The sequence below is a fragment of the Gopherus evgoodei genome, chromosome 2, assembly GCF_007399415.2.
Source record: "Gopherus evgoodei ecotype Sinaloan lineage chromosome 2, rGopEvg1_v1.p, whole genome shotgun sequence".
NCBI lineage: Eukaryota > Metazoa > Chordata > Testudines > Testudinidae > Gopherus > Gopherus evgoodei.
The window spans coordinates 129,162,787-129,178,475 of record NC_044323.1 but is presented as its reverse complement, the minus strand read 5'-3'; the positions used below and the strand labels follow the sequence as shown (position 1 = coordinate 129,178,475).

At 41.2% G+C, this 15,689-nt stretch overlaps 1 protein-coding gene and 1 long non-coding RNA gene across 4 annotated transcripts in view; one reads left to right on the top strand and one right to left on the bottom strand.

Annotated features, from left to right (window-relative positions):
* The window catches only part of LOC115646150, a 38,740-nt gene that overhangs the window by 4,099 nt on the left and 18,952 nt on the right, over window positions 1–15,689 (top strand). The window lies entirely within an intron of this gene.
* The window catches only part of ADCY2 (adenylate cyclase 2), a 459,805-nt gene continuing 454,945 nt past the window's right edge, over window positions 10,830–15,689 (bottom strand). For all 3 annotated transcript variants that reach the window (XM_030551678.1, XM_030551679.1, XM_030551680.1), the window contains 2 exons: window positions 12,617–12,741; window positions 10,830–11,634 (listed from right to left, as the gene is read on the bottom strand). In XM_030551678.1, coding sequence (XP_030407538.1) covers window positions 11,482–11,634; window positions 12,617–12,741 — 278 coding nt within the window. In that variant the 3' untranslated portion in view covers window positions 10,830–11,481. The remainder of the gene's footprint in view (window positions 11,635–12,616; window positions 12,742–15,689) is intronic.

Below are 15,689 nucleotides of genomic sequence, written 5' to 3'. Positions count from 1 at the left end.
AAATTCCTGTTTTCTGTCTAAGTAGGTAGCTAATAGGTGTAAAATTTCAGACAATGTTAGTTTAGATGCCCATTGAATTTTCTATGTCACTTTTGTCTGGTTTCTTTTCATACATTTTTATTAGAAAAGGTTTGAATTTAATCTCTGGCTGGGTTTTCTATTCTTTGGTAGTCCTACTTTTCATTGACAGATAGCTTTTAGAAATCCTTCTCCATGTGCACAACTTTGGCAGAGAGGTGACCCTTGAGCAGTGGCTGCCCCAGGCTGTGTGCCTGGGGCAGCAAGTGTGTGCCTGGGGCAGCAAGCCACAGGGGGTGCCTTGCCGGTCCCTTTGATGGTGGCAGTCATGCTGGTCCCGTGGATTCGGCGGCAATTTGGCGGTGGGTACACTGAAGCCGCGGGACCGGCCGACCTCCCACAGGCAAGCCACTGAAGGCAGCCTGCCTGCCGTGCTTGGAGCAGCACAAAAGCTAGAGCCGCCCCTGACCCTAAGGAGACCTGGTAACAAGTACTTTGCAAAATGTTGGACTTAGGGTCACTTTAAAGCGTTGGTCATGTTATATCTGAAGTCATAGATGTTGAGCACACAAATTTGATTATTGGGAGACCAATGTACAAAAAGCCATATTGGTTGATTGGGGCTAAGCACACACAAATCTGATTGGTTGTGGGGGAGAGGACCAAGCGCACACAAGCTTGACAGATGGGGCTGGGCAGCGCACAGCAAGCCTTCTCTGTCAGCTGGTCAAAAATTAGAATTTCCATTCTGCAAAAAATCTTGACATTTTTTGGGAGAGGGGGAAATCATTCAAAATCAAAACAAAGTTTATTTCCCACAAAACAAAACGTCTAAAAATATTTGTTCAAGGTCAATCAAAACTGAAATGGTCTGTTTTGATTTCCTCATTTTAAAAATATTTTATTTGTATTTGATTTTATGTTTTAAAAACAGGGCATAATACTTTCTTTTATATTACATTATAATTTAAAAATAACTTAGTGATTGGTATTCTACTTAGTAGATAGAATTCTAACTGATTTGGCAACTGGTACTTGATTTGCTTAATTGGTATTCTAACTTGCTATTTGTAATGGGTATTCTGTTTGGTAATTTGTATTGTAAATGGCCCAATAATATAAAATAAATTTCAAAACAGCATTTTGCAAACAAAATCAGAATGTTCCATTCAATAAGGTCAACCTTACCAGAATGCTTTGTTTTGATTTTTTTTAATGAAATGTTATTGAAATTGATGTGTTCATGTAGAACATTTTGATTTTGACAAATTGACATTTTGTAATAGAAAAATGTTCCCTTGGTAATATTTTTGACCAGGTCTAGTCAAGAACTGTTTTTGTAAGATTTTTATCCCACAGCAGAGAAGGGTTCATGTGCAGTTGCTGATTGATAAAATATTCTTCCATCCCATTTCTACCCATCACAGGTTGCTGCTCCTCTTCCCCTTTAACTTCCACCTCCAATTAAGCATTTAAAAAAAAGTAGGAAACTAACATACAAAAATTCCACTGGGAATCTGTCAGGGTTGCTATACACACACTATGTGTGACAAACCCACGAACGCAAGGAAATGAAAAGTTAAACCTCCTAGCAGTATATACTATCTTCACCCCACAATCACCTCCCTTACCATTACAACTACTGTGCACGACCACCCTTCTGCCCACAACCATCCAAACTTCCCCAAACAACACAACCATCTACTACACCAGATATCTGCAACAGCTAGGATCAAAAAAAAATGTGGAGAGTTTAGGTTGTGCTGTATGATAATGGTGGTAAAGGTAAGGTCCATGCTGGTGAATGGTGGAATACAATTATGTACTGTTTTCATTGCCTTGCTTTTGTGGGTTTGTTCAGGTATGCTGTGAGTGCAGCAATTCTAACTGCTCCACCACAATACACGTTTTTTAATGCACTAATACTTTGTTTGCTTAAAACTCTTTTTGTGAACGCTCCTGCTACTATATTCATTTGCTATAATATCTGCAGAAAGCAAACACATACCAAGCAGACACTGCAGAAACAAATTTTTTATTTTGGCAAACATTTATGGGAAAACCTTGAGGTACTGACCCAGTTCTAGTCATCAACGTATTATTGAACTATGAGCTCACTGTGTCATCTAAGGATGTAATATAAATTGCTTAAAGCCAGCTTATGCCTGGCTTCATGTGCACTGATGGAGGCAAGGATGAGGGGTGGCAGAGAGAACGTGAGACCGTAGTTGGCTCACCCCCTACTGACTGGCCATTGGAGCTGATCAGCTTCAGGAAGGGTACTTAACTGCACCTAAAAGTGAGTAGTGGCAGCTTCCTCTGCACAACCTCTTCCAGAGCATTTTACCTAAATTAGCCCTTCAGTGAATCTGAACTGTATCCACTCAGCTCCAGAACCTCATGCGGTGAGAAATTAAGTCACATCTAACATGGCCTCTTGGGTCACCAAAACCAAGCAGAGAGTAGGAATGGAAACTCCTCATTCTGCCAAGAATTTGGGCCTCCATGGCAGCTCTACTGGCAATCAGGTCCCCTATAAGTAACTCTGACCCTTGCCATTCCTAGACAGTAAAAGTCAATGGAGTGTACCTGAGATGCCTACTGATTGACCGTCATGTTCTTTTTTCATGAGGGGACTCTATCATCCACCCTAAAATATGCAATAGCTCAGGTCGTACTTGTGACATTGGTAGACCAGGCGCTAGCTCATGCCAAAGCCCCAGCCTCATTGAATACTTACAAATACATAGTTGGAAGTCAGGCTAATTCACTTGTATATTAATATAGATCAAAGTGATTGTTAAATGTAAAAGAGTGTACCTGGTGTTTATACTTTATGAAAACTAATGGGATGTTGTTACATGCATTGTTTTCACTTATCTGTATCTTGTTATAATGTAATAGCAAACAGCTACATTGCAAACACCTGTAACTAAATAGCCCATCAAATGTGGAAAAAGCCTTGTGTAATGCAAATGAAGAACTTAACAGTAAAGTGCTAAATCTTGTACATTTGAAGCCAAGTGGTCTTAGTGTGTGCAGATCAGAGATCAAAGAATCTAAATGTGCTCCTCTCTCCACTAATCAAAGAAAGAGCCTACAAAAGAGGTGACCCTATCAGCTTGTTTTCTGTGAGAAGAATCTTGAACTATTGACTCAGGGAAAGATCCTTCATCTCTGGATTGTTTGGATTCTAACAGGGCAGAATAACTGAACAAGAAGACAGAGATTCCTAATGTTATTCTGGGTAGCCCTGAGAAACTTTTGGGAAACTGGCAGATTACTACATCTCTGCTACCATTTGAAATTATAGATGGTGACTCACCTGCATATATATTTAACCTGCTTTAACCTCTCTATAACTCTCATTCCTCTTTCTTAGCTAATAAACCTTTAGCTAGTTTACTGGAGAATTGGCTACCAGCCTTGTCTTTGTGAGATCTAGACTGCAAATTGATCTAGGTGAGTGGTTGGTCTCTTGGAACTGGGAGAAACCTGGAATATTGTGATTTATGTGTAAGTGACCACTTATCACATGGTCCTGCTTGCCTGGGTGGCAAAATAGACTGGAGTGTCTAAGGGGACCGCCAGTGACTCCATTATAAGACTATTGTAGTACTTTGGAAATACACATTTGGTGTGGGTTGGTGATAGGGTGACCAGATGCCCCGTTTTTATAGGGACAGTCCCATTTTGGGGACTTTTTCTTATATAGGTGCCTGTTACACCCCACACCCTGTCCTGCTTTTTCACAGTTGCTATCTGGGCACCCTGGTTGGTGAAATCTAATTATAGATCTTACCATCAGTTTGGGGTGTCTGCCCTGCTTTTGATAGTCTGCCCTGAGGTTGGCATTCATGGTCATGAGCCACTCCAGACAGTGTGACAATACTAAAAACACCATTGCTTGGTGCTAGAGACTTTTCAAATTCCCACCTCCCACCGCTGTATCCCTTTTTCAGGCAGCTACTCAAGATGTCAGCAAAAAAGGTGTCCTACACCACGTGTCAGCTGCCAGTCTCCTAGATCCTTCTGGAGGGAATGGTTCTATTGTTCCACTAAAAACATGGGAACCTTTGACATTAACAAGATACGTGGACTTTGGACTTACTGTGTTATTTACCATTTGACATGACACAAAAGATGGTTACTCACCTTTGTAACTGTTGTTCTTCGAGATGTGTTGCTCATATCCATTCCAGTTAGGTGTGCGCGCTGCATGTGCATGTTCGTCGGAAGATTTTTACCATAGCAACTCCGGTGGGTCGGCAGGTCGCCCTCTGGAGTGGCGCCGCTATGGCGCCTGATATATACCCCTGCCGGCCCGCCCGCTCCTCAGTTCCTTCTTGCCGGCTACTCCGACAGTGGGGAAGGAGGGCAGCTGTGGAATGGATATGAGCAACACATCTCGAAGAACAACAGTTACAAAGGTGAGTAACCGTCTTTTCTTCTTCGAGTGATTGCTCATATCCATTCCAGTTAGGTGATTCCCAAGCTTTACCTAGGCGGTGGGGTCGGAGAGAGATGTCGCAGAGTGCAACACGGCAGAGCCGAAGGCTGTGTCATCCCTAGATTGCTGAACCAGGGCGTAGTGGGAAGCCAAGATATGGACAGAAGACCAGGTTGCTGCCCGGCAGATTTCCTGAATGGGCATGTGAGCAAGAAAAGCAGCCGTTGAGGCTTGAGCCGTGGTGGAGTGCGCAGTCACGTGGCCCGGGGGGGCGTGCGCCAATTCATAACAGGCGCGGATGCAGGACGTTACCCACGAGGAAATCCTCTGCGAGGAGACGGGTAACCCTTTGACACGTTCCGCCACCACAACAAAGAGTTGGGGTTTTTTGCGGAATGGCTTAGTTCGCTCTATGTAAAAGGCGAGCGCCCTACGGACGTCCAGTGAATGTAGCTGCTGCTCCCTGCTAGTCGAATGGGATTTTGGGAAGAAGACAGGTAGGAAGATCTCCTGGTTAACATGGAAAACCGATACCACCTTGGGGAGAAAGGCTGGGTGCGGTCTCAGCTACACATTGTCCCTGTGGAACACAGTATATGGGGGATCTTCCGTGAGGGCCCGAAGCTCCAAGACCCATCTTGCTGATGTGATGGCCACCAGGAAAGCAGTTTTCCATGAGAGGTAGAGAAGGGAGCAAGTCGCTAATGGTTGAAATGGAGGAGACATGAACCGGGTCAGAACCAGGTTAAGGTCCCAGGTAGGGGCAGGACGGCGAACCTGGGGGTAGAGACGCTCCAAGCCCTGAAGGAATCTACTCACCATAGGGTGAGAGAACACTGAGCGGCCATCCCCGCCTGGGTGAAAGGTGGAGATGGCCGCCAGGTGAACCTGGAGAGATGATATTGCTAGGCCCTGTTGCTTGAGGGACCAGATGTAGTCTAAGATATTAGCATTGGGGACCTCGGTGGGAAGGAAATTCCGTTCCGCGCACCAGCAGGTGAAACGCTTCCACTTGGCCATAAGGAGAGTCTTTAAACGATGGTCTCTCTACTTCTTGGTCCGCGGCTTGAAGGCCTTACAAATGCGGCACTTCTCAGATATGTGCGATTCCCCCAGGCACTTTAGGCAGGCGTCGTGGGGATCGTTCGTGGGCATCGGCTTTTTGCAGGCCGAGCACGGCTTGAATCCCGGCGAACTGGGCATGAGCCCGGGCACCGGGTGTGGGGAAGGGCTAGAGCCTGAACCCGCTAAACTATATACAATAACTAATTGACAACTATGAACTAATTACTCTATACACTAACGATAACTATATACAACGAGTGAACAAGGAGAAGCTAGGTACGTGGAGGACAGCTCTGCCGCGCTCCACAGTTCCAACGACCGACAAGGTGGTAAGAAGGAACTGAGGAGCGGGCAGGCCAGCAGGGGTATATATCAGGCACCATAGCGGCCTGCCGACCCACCGGAGTTGCTAGGGTAAAAATCTTCCGACGAACGTGCACGTGCGGTGCGCACACCTAACTGAAATGGATATGAGCAATCACTCGAAGAAGAATAATTAACTACTGTGTTTACAAAGTACTTTGAAGATAAAAAGGCAGATTTCAGGTTTGTGAACACACTTTTTTCTAATGTTCTCTCAAATAATTTTAGAGACAAGGTGGAAGGGCAGCTTTTCACTATGAAAATTTACTGGGCTATTTAAGGTTTAAGTACTCCTTTTTCAAAATTTTTTAGAAACAAGTTTGTTCCATTACACATGAACAGGTTTGTCAAACGCCTCTCTTGTGGGGCTAGTAATGAAAACACTAGAGCTTCAATTCTGCAATTGACTGTTTGTGGGCAGACCAGTGCACAGTAAGTTGAAAGACTGGGACCAAGGTGAAAAGTAGGGGGAGAAATGCTGAAAGTAAATGTGAAATTAAATGTCTTTCTAAATAAACAACAAATAAATCTATAGACTTTGTGATGTTTTTAGGCAACATGTGAAAGACAAATTGCTTTTCAGAGGAAAAGATAAACACCTACTTTAACAGTAAATCTCACGGTATATGAAACAGTTTGTTGACATATTTACTTGAGCGTTGTGACATAAGGCTCTGAATACAAAATAAGATGGAAACTTTTAAATGTATTGTCTTCCAAATTTGCATAGCTGTTTGTTTTTCTTTAGTGAGAAGGTTGTAGCTGTACATCAGTGGAAAAAGCAGATGCACTGATGTCTTTTATTTAAATACTTTACAATGCATGAAGCAAAGATAACAAAAATGGGATGCAAGGTGATCTTTATAAAGTATAAGACCCTGTCTGTCTCTGGAAATAGTATTTAAATAATATTAATTACTTGTACTCTGTATTACTATCTAATTTCGTAGTTAACAAGTAAAATGACAAATATCTACAAAGTGGGTTTTTTTCTCTCTATTCATACCAAACTGGCTCCACCAGTGTGAAGGAGGGCACTGCCAGGAGGGTAATAATGAGTCTAGCACACTAAACAATAAGTAAGCCCCTGATACGTTGTCCCATTTGGGGCCTGTACCCAGAACAGAGCTCTAGGCAAGCAGCAGGACTTCCCACTACTCCTGGTGCACATCCTTCACCCAGGTCTTTTGATCCACTCTAATGATGATGGTATAAATTCTACTGCCTTAATAACAGGCAAGTGATGAATTTCAGTGTAACTCTGCTTTCTTTTTTTCTGGGACATGATTTGGCTTGATCATAGCAAACATTTGTGTGCAACGCCAAAATGTCAGAATAGCATGTGGATATTAAGCAGGGTCAACACACAGTTTTTGTACCACTTAATTATATTGGTTTAGAAATTTACCAGAATAGATTTTACCACTATAAACATTTTTATATCGAGATAACAGCCTCCACACTATAGGTTACACAGACTTACATTGGTTTGTGCACCGATAGCTAAATTGGTACAATAAACTCTCAGAATATAGACATACTCATCTGTTGTTTCATTGACTCAGTCACATTCAAGCCTTTTCAAATGTTACACAGTAATAGAGTAGTGAAACACTAAACTTTATGTGACTTTTTGAAAAAGAATAAGAGCAGCTTTTTACTTGGAGTATTTTTATTCTGCAAATTGAGTGCTAGATATGCTACAAGTTCCCAAAATGTGTGAGACTATATATGAAAAGCCTAACCTTGAACTGACAGACTAAAAGTGACAGATACTGTAATTTCCACAAGTATATAATAATTCATATCTGGCATAAAGGAATTTAATCAAAAATGTGTTTGAAGTGATTGCTTTGACCTGTCATTGGCAGGAAATACTGTCTACATGACTGTAATGACACACACACAAGGTTAGAGCATAGTCAAAGCCTAGAGATTATATAATATTATGTATGAACAAGATATCCTTCCTCGAGAATATTTACAATAGGAAGATGTAAAAAGTGACAGAGTCCTGTGGCACCTTATAGACTAACAAATGTATTGGAGCATAAGCTTTCATGGGTGAATACTTTGCATCAGATGCATCTGACGAAGTGAGTATTCACCCATGAAAGCTTATGCTCCAATACATCTGTTGGTCTTGTAACAGGAATCTTTGTAGCTTTTTACAGATCCAGACTAACACAGCTACCCCTCTGATAATAGGAAGATGGGAGACATTCAGAGGAAATCTTAGAGATAAATGACCAATGGCTTCCTCTGGGTAGAATCTGGGGAATTATTTCTTGTTGCCAATGGAACTATTTGGGAAATCTTTGATTCAGATGGAAAACATTTCTCTTAATTCGCTAAGTAATGGACAGACACATTAAGGACATCATGTAACTTTTTTTTTACAGGACAACTTATCAAATTTATGGTTATGTTGTAACTCCCAAGTTACTCTTAGAGATGTTTTTTCCAGTGTGGATTCCATCTTCATGGCATACCATTTTTCCTCAGCTCTGATACTCAGCATGGGACAGCTGATTTTATTATTCAGATTTCCTTATGTTTGCACCCCAAATTCGGCACTCGGCTATGAGGAACATCTCCTCCTTGTGTCAGGGACCAGCAACTGTCCCTTGGACAGGGTAAGTGATACCAGACACTTCATATGAATAGAAGAAAATATCAGGGAACTTCCTTCAACCGCTGTTGTGGTTCTAGTCTGGATCTTAATTTTCACATGTATAACAATATTGTCTCTCTTGGGCGCCTTCTCATAATTGGCTCAACAAAACATGCTGTGCTGGGTACAGTCAGTTGCAGCTGGGCTGCAATCAGTTGCAGCCAGCGGGGCACAATGCCCTTTGTGCCCACGTCATGACTGTGCCTATGTTTTTCTGCAGCTATATTTTGATATTTTCAAAATTTTCCGTTTGTTTGTATGCATGTTGATGGTTGAAGGCTGTGTCTATGCACTGTCTCTGCATTGCTCCTATTATGATTGCAATTATGTCTTTCCCTTAGCACCAACTGCAGCACAGCCAGAGGATTTGCTTCTGCTGTAGCAACTATCAGAAAAGTCATGTGTGGGAGCCAGTAAGTTTCTATTGTGTAACTCCTCCTCAAAGATCAACAATACTAGTGACAGTTCAAATGTCTTCAACTGGATCACATATGCTAATAATGCATTATGACTGTATCTGAGCCAACCAGTTTGCATGTGCCAGACTCTGATTCTTTTCTGGCTCACCATAATAAATACTATGCACTTACAGTACCTTTCACGTTAGGATGTCTTGCTAGCTAAGTTTATGTTGTACTGTGATCAGGAGCACAGTATCAGAGAACCTCATGGATCTCAAACTATCTGCTTTACAATCTATAATGGGTTAAACCTCATTAAATCCGAAGGTCATCTGCCAGTCCTGTGCTCCAGACCCATAAGAAGTGAACTACAGCATTTGCTGGCCCATTAACTTCATCTAGCATTTAAAATGACAGTCTAAATAAAAACTACTATAATTTAATTCATGGCCATAATTGAGGGAGAGCTTGCTTCTGAAAATATTCAGAATATATAATTTTGTTTCAATAAACATCAAGATGTATTGTCCACTCATCTAAATTTTGGCTTCCTTAGGCCAATATATATTTGTTCACCTCAAAAGAAGTCAAAGTCTTAATTTTAGTGCATTTTAATTTGATTATTATATTGATTTTAATGAATTCAGTGTTAATTTATACTTTTTTTGGAGGATTTCATAAACTGTCATTCTTTCCTTATAATTTATTCCTTGGAGGTTTTAAATGAATTTATTTCTGTATACACTTTTTTCATTGTTTTCAGTTACTGGGTTATTATAAATCAGGGACAGAATAACTGTGACTGTAACTTTTAAAAAAATGCTATCTTTACAGCTTTTGTTTTGAGACATGTAAAGAATTACATAAACTTTGAAAACAGTATAAGAAGGAAAAAAAGGCCAACTGATGTCCAGTTAATTTAGTTTTATAAATTCTATCAATCTTCTTGCTTCTAATGTTGGTAGTTTTAATATTAAGATATTGACTCTCACTGGAGAAAGAAAGCAGTAAGGCCACAATAGTGATCTGACCCCATTAACTTCCTCAATTAAACTGTTAAGTGTTTTTCCATTATTAAATATTAATCAACAGCTCTTTTGCGTGCTATCAATACATAGGTAGATATAGAGTCCCTCTTGGTGTTACATGTACAATGCAATTTGTTTTCTGAAGGAATACAGCATGGCAGGTTGACTTCAAAAGCTAGGTGTAGTCTGTAAAATTGAATAGTTTTCACTGTCCCTCAAGGAGCTCAGCTGAGACTTACAGCACATTTGGTGCACTTCAACCTAATAGGGATCAATTAAGAGATCTCCACTGACAATTATGCCTATAGCTTGAAGGACACCTGCGAGGTTGAGGGGCTTTCAGAGCATACCAACAAGGGACAGCATAGGCAGCAATGTGCAAAAGGCATTCAGATTTTAAAAAATTAGCCCATCCTGTGTATTGCACAAAGCACTATAATTTTAGCTTTGTGTGGAGCAGTAGGAATTCTAGGGCTGACACTGGCTGTTATATTCCCCTGGTGCTCATCCAGTTGAGGCAATACTCCTGTCACAGCAATGGGAACCAGAGTTTAGAAAGAGGCTAGATCTCCTGGGCTGGTGAGGACTGATAATACTGGTGAGACTTTCTTGGGGGTGTGTGTGTGTGTGTTGTTTTTATTTTTTTAAAGTAACAAGGGCATCTGACATTAATGACTTAGACTGTAGCGGGAGCTTTGGTTGTAACTATCCTAGCTGGTGCTAATTTGTCACATCAACAATTGCTGAAAGAAGGTGCGATTATTAAAGGAAGAGGAACCATGTGGAAAGAAGCAAAACTGAGAGACAAAGTGTAAGACAAAGTACATACAAACTTTTAATGAATTAACCTTACAAAAGACAATGGCATTAAAACAGCTGACATGTTTGTACAAAACTGCTCCTTTGTTGTTAGGACTGTCTCCAGGAAAGAATGCCAACCAGGTGCCCCCAACATGTCACTGGCTATGAGACACAACTGGTGAATGTATCCAAATTGTATATGGAGGGACAGAATCAACTTTATTTACAAATACTCTATATTTTAATGTCAGACTAGTGGATGCTATTGGGGAGCTACCGTATCTTCCAGGAAACATCATGCACCAGAAAATATTATGCACCCCTAGCTTTATTGCCTTAAGATTGTTTTTGTTTATCACTAACATCATCTTAGTCCCTTTGGTATCAGCCTCTGCATTTTAGTCTCTTTAGCAATCTTTGTTTTTTCTTTCTTGTCTTGAAGTAACAGTGCAAGTTGCAGTACAGTCTTCCAGTCCTATAGCACACAACACAACTGCCCTGGAATATGAGAATAGCGAGGTGCTTACCACTGGATCACCGGACCATTCTGCAGCCATACTAAAATAACAGTTCCATAATACCGGAAAATAACACGCACATTGAAGTTAAGGGCCAAAATGGAATTAAGAAGTGTGTGATACTTTCCTGAAAATACGGTATTGTTGACACCTAAAAATATTCTCAAGATGCCACATTCCCTTGTGAAAGGGACCTTGTCATTTCAGTATGTACAAAATATGTTTTCAGTTCTCCTTTTCCTTTTACATTTATTATTCCTCTGCAGGTGCACATATACCCCAGCGTTTGTAAGACGTTGTTCGTCTCTTCTGTAACCTGAAACATATAATATTTTTTTTAAAATGATGAGCACAAAAAGAGAGAATCTAATCTCTTTAGCATCTAGGACAGAAGCCAGCCTGGATGCTTTCAATGCTTTTGTCATGAGGCTTGGAAGATCTTTAAAAGGCACCTAAATACTGGAGGCTCATTTTTCGATCTTGAGCACTTACATTGAGTCAGTGCAGAGTTCCATATGTGAGTCATCAAATAATCTGTTATTTAGGTGCTTAACACCTGTTTTAGGCATTTTACCTTATGTGCTTAGGTTTGAAGACACAGGGCCTGCAGATGCACAATTAGCACTAAAAACAAAATTTGTCTAATCTACCATATGGTACTCCAAAAAGTATTTCAGATTTTCAAGAGTTGTGTATCATTCATGTAGAGCCCATGGACTGAACAGAGACACTGGTTATGGCTTATTACAACAATCTGTAACCCACTAACCCCCTCTTTTTGTCCTGTGACTGCAGAGGTGTTAATGGGCCACCCTACCTTGCATGACCCCTTAGAATATGTGCTACCTACTTATGCTAAACCATCTGTTCCACCTTATTCTTAGCCGTGATACTCCGAGTACCTTTCCCAGAACTGAAGAAGAGCTCTGTGTGGCTCGAAAGCTTGTCTCTCTCACCAACACAAGTCAGTCCAATAAAAGACATTACCTCCCCCACCTTGTTGCTCTAGAACACCAACAGTCATTTTGCTTCTGCTGCTTTTCCTGAGTGACTAAATGTCTTTTAAATCTATACTTTCCCTTTTCAGGGACTGATCTTCCTGTACTGTGCATCTAGGACTGCTGGCCCACATTCTATGTGACCCTTTTGGGCTGCAGATGCCTAGAGACTGCCCCCACAATATTGTCAATCTGCCTGGTTCATCACTAAGAACAATTCATTGATTTATTTCATCTATCAACATGATGATCTGTTTCTGAAGGAGTAAATCATTCAGATAGTAACATGAAAAAAGATACCTGTATTTTATCTAAGACACCAGTGCTGTCCATCCTGCTAGCCACATTCACTGTGTTGCCCCAGATGTCATACTGTGGTTTCTGAGCTCCAATTACTCCAGCTATTACAGGTCCATGGTTGATGCCTGTAAAACATTGGTTGACCCTCTGTGTTAATGAGAATTTACAAATAAGGGTGAGTAGCATATTTAGCTCATATATAAAGTAAATAAACATGTATTTGGCCTTTGCTGGATAGAGGGCACAGCAATAAATGGTATGGCCACAAGTGTATTCGATCACTTACTGCAGCAGGATATTAGTAATAAAAGTGCCAAGTTAGTCCACCTCAATTTCACAAAAAATATTTTCCTATTATAGTTTCTTAATAACTTGCTTGTGCCATCTTTAGAGAGCATCTCTACCTTCAATTAAATAGATGTACCAGAATTTCCTTCAGTCTCTATAGAGAATGGGAATAACCTTCAATATTAAAACAGTGACTGCCAAATCTAATTACTTTTACGGCATTCTTTTATTTCTGACATACAAAGTAGGCTAATGAACTCAGAAAAGTTCTCACTCATAGGACTATTTTTTGCTGATAGCATTGACCTAGAATGTTTGGGCTAATAAATAAATCTACATGATTACATTCATATCTGCTGCTTAAGCAGTGTATTATGGTAGTAAAATATTAGCTTTGATATGGATTGATAGAGGGAATAATAAGATCATACATAGCCACCCAAGAGACTTCCATCCTGCAGTCATTCTTGGTTCCTGAGTTCATTTTTGAGAAGGGGGGAGGGGTGACTCTCATACTAGGAAACGGAAGCAGGACATGACATAGGTTTCATTATCAGTAAACAGAACATGGCTCTTGTTTAATTTTTATTTATACTATCTTGGATCTTCATGCAAACATGCCCTTGACGTCAGTGGGAAATCTGATGGGATGGGGATTGAGAGTAGTGTGTAATCCTTCAATTATAACCCCACCTATGGACCATGCTTAAAAAATATGGAATGAAGCTATCAACAAAGTGAATGTGGCACTCCCATAGTAAGAGTATCAACAATGCCTTGATGGGTTTCTATAAGGAATTATACAGCTCCTATCCAAATGCTTCTACTTAGCAGATGCACTAGTTCTTTGAAGGAATTAATCACCCCTCTTCGGGGATGATGACAGAGGCCCTACACGGCTCATTAACATGGAGGAAGTGGTTACAGTGTTAAATACAGATAATTGGGAAAAGGTGCAGCTCCCAAGTGATACCAGGTAGAGGTCTATAAATGTTTGTCTGAGCACTTGGCTCCTCAGTTTCTGAATATATTAATTCCTTTAATAGCTTGCCTAAGGCCTTTGCTAGATTAATTTGGAAAGGCAAAAACTGTTCATTAGGCTTAACAGATCATGGTACTGGATGGCCAAAGGAGACTTGCTCTAAATTTGTGTTTATTATTTTTGGTCTGCCTGGCGAGACTGTGCATGGAGGAGATACTATGGTGACTGGCGCTCTAGAAACACCTAAAATAGCTCAGACAGATGAATGAGAGAGTGTGTGCCATCCAGTAAGAGTAACACAAAACAATCACTAGGGATGCTCAAAATCAGCAAAAATGTAATCCTGTCTTCAAGTCAGCTGCAGGAGCATCACAATTGCACATGGTAAACAAAACAGTAGGAAACTGTGATTGCATCCAAACTATGTCCTTGTTGATTGTTACTTGAACAACCTTTAACATCTCTCTCTCTCCTAACACCATTAAGCAAATGAGTACAACTTTTATAGACTATACAGTAAACTCCCCTTAGAAGTTATATGTCAGTAGTGTTGTTTAGAGACGTTTGCTCCATGAACACTGCTTCGATATAATCTTTTGTGCTACATTTAGTGTGTGGGTTTAGCCCTTGACTTTCATCAGCACTTGTTTGTCACATAATGCTGATGCTGCCGATACCACTGCTTTACAGGTCGTGTTGTTGGAAATTCTCTTATTCCCATCAATGATTTAATTCAATTTCCTACAGGATTATAACTCCATATCTCTTGATAAACCTACCGACTTGTGTTCACTTTGAACTGAAAGGGAAGGGAGAGGGAGATATTTCATCTTTGCTTTGCTGTTCTATTAACTGTGGCTTGTCCTACAAAGAATACTCCCAAAGGATTCATAGACTCCAAGGCCAGAAGGGATCACTGTGATCATCTAGTCTGACCTTCTGTATAACACAGGCCATAGAACATCCCTGAAATAATTCCTAGAGCGCAGCTTTTACAAAAACATCCAGTCTTGTTTTTAAATTGCCAATGATGGCAAAACCATCCCAACCCTAACCAACATGACTTTTGAGGAGTACAGTAACTCCTCACTTAATCTTGTAGTTATGTTCCTGAAAAATGCAACTTTAAGTGAAACGATGTTAAACAAATCCAATTTTCCCATAAGATTTAATGTAAATGTGGGGGTTAGGTTCCAAGGAAATTTTGGGGGGGCAGACATACTGTACAATACTGTACTGTGGTTTGGAAGTGCCCCTGGCCTGCCCAGACAGGCACAGCCCGCTGCAGGCAAGGATGCTAGGAAGCACCTTTGCAGCAGCAGCGGCAGCTTCCTCGGAGAAGAACAGGTGCTGACTTTGCCAGGGGATGCTCCAGGCCTGCCTCTTCCTGTCCTGCTCCACTCCAGGCCCACTTCTTCCCACCCCCCCCCCCCACTCCACCTCCTCTCTGGAGTAACCACATCCCTGCTCTTCCCCCTGCCCCAAGTCCTAAGCGCCGCCAAACGGAGCAGAGACATGGAGCTTCCCTGCTCCTCCCCCCTCTCCCAGTGCTTTGTGCTTAGGATTTCTGGGGGGGAAGGCACTGATCAGGGAAGCGCCGTGTCTCCACTCCTCCCTCTCTCTTCCAGAAAGTCCTAAGTGCTGGCAGGGAGCGGAAGGAGGTGGAGAAGAACTTGTGGAATGCTGTCTTGTAAAGTCACTGCTCTTCCACAGAATTTTACAAGCAGTGGACAGAGCAGGCAGCCAAATGACATTATAAGGGAGCATTGCACAACTTTAAATGAGCGTGTTCCCTAACTGAGC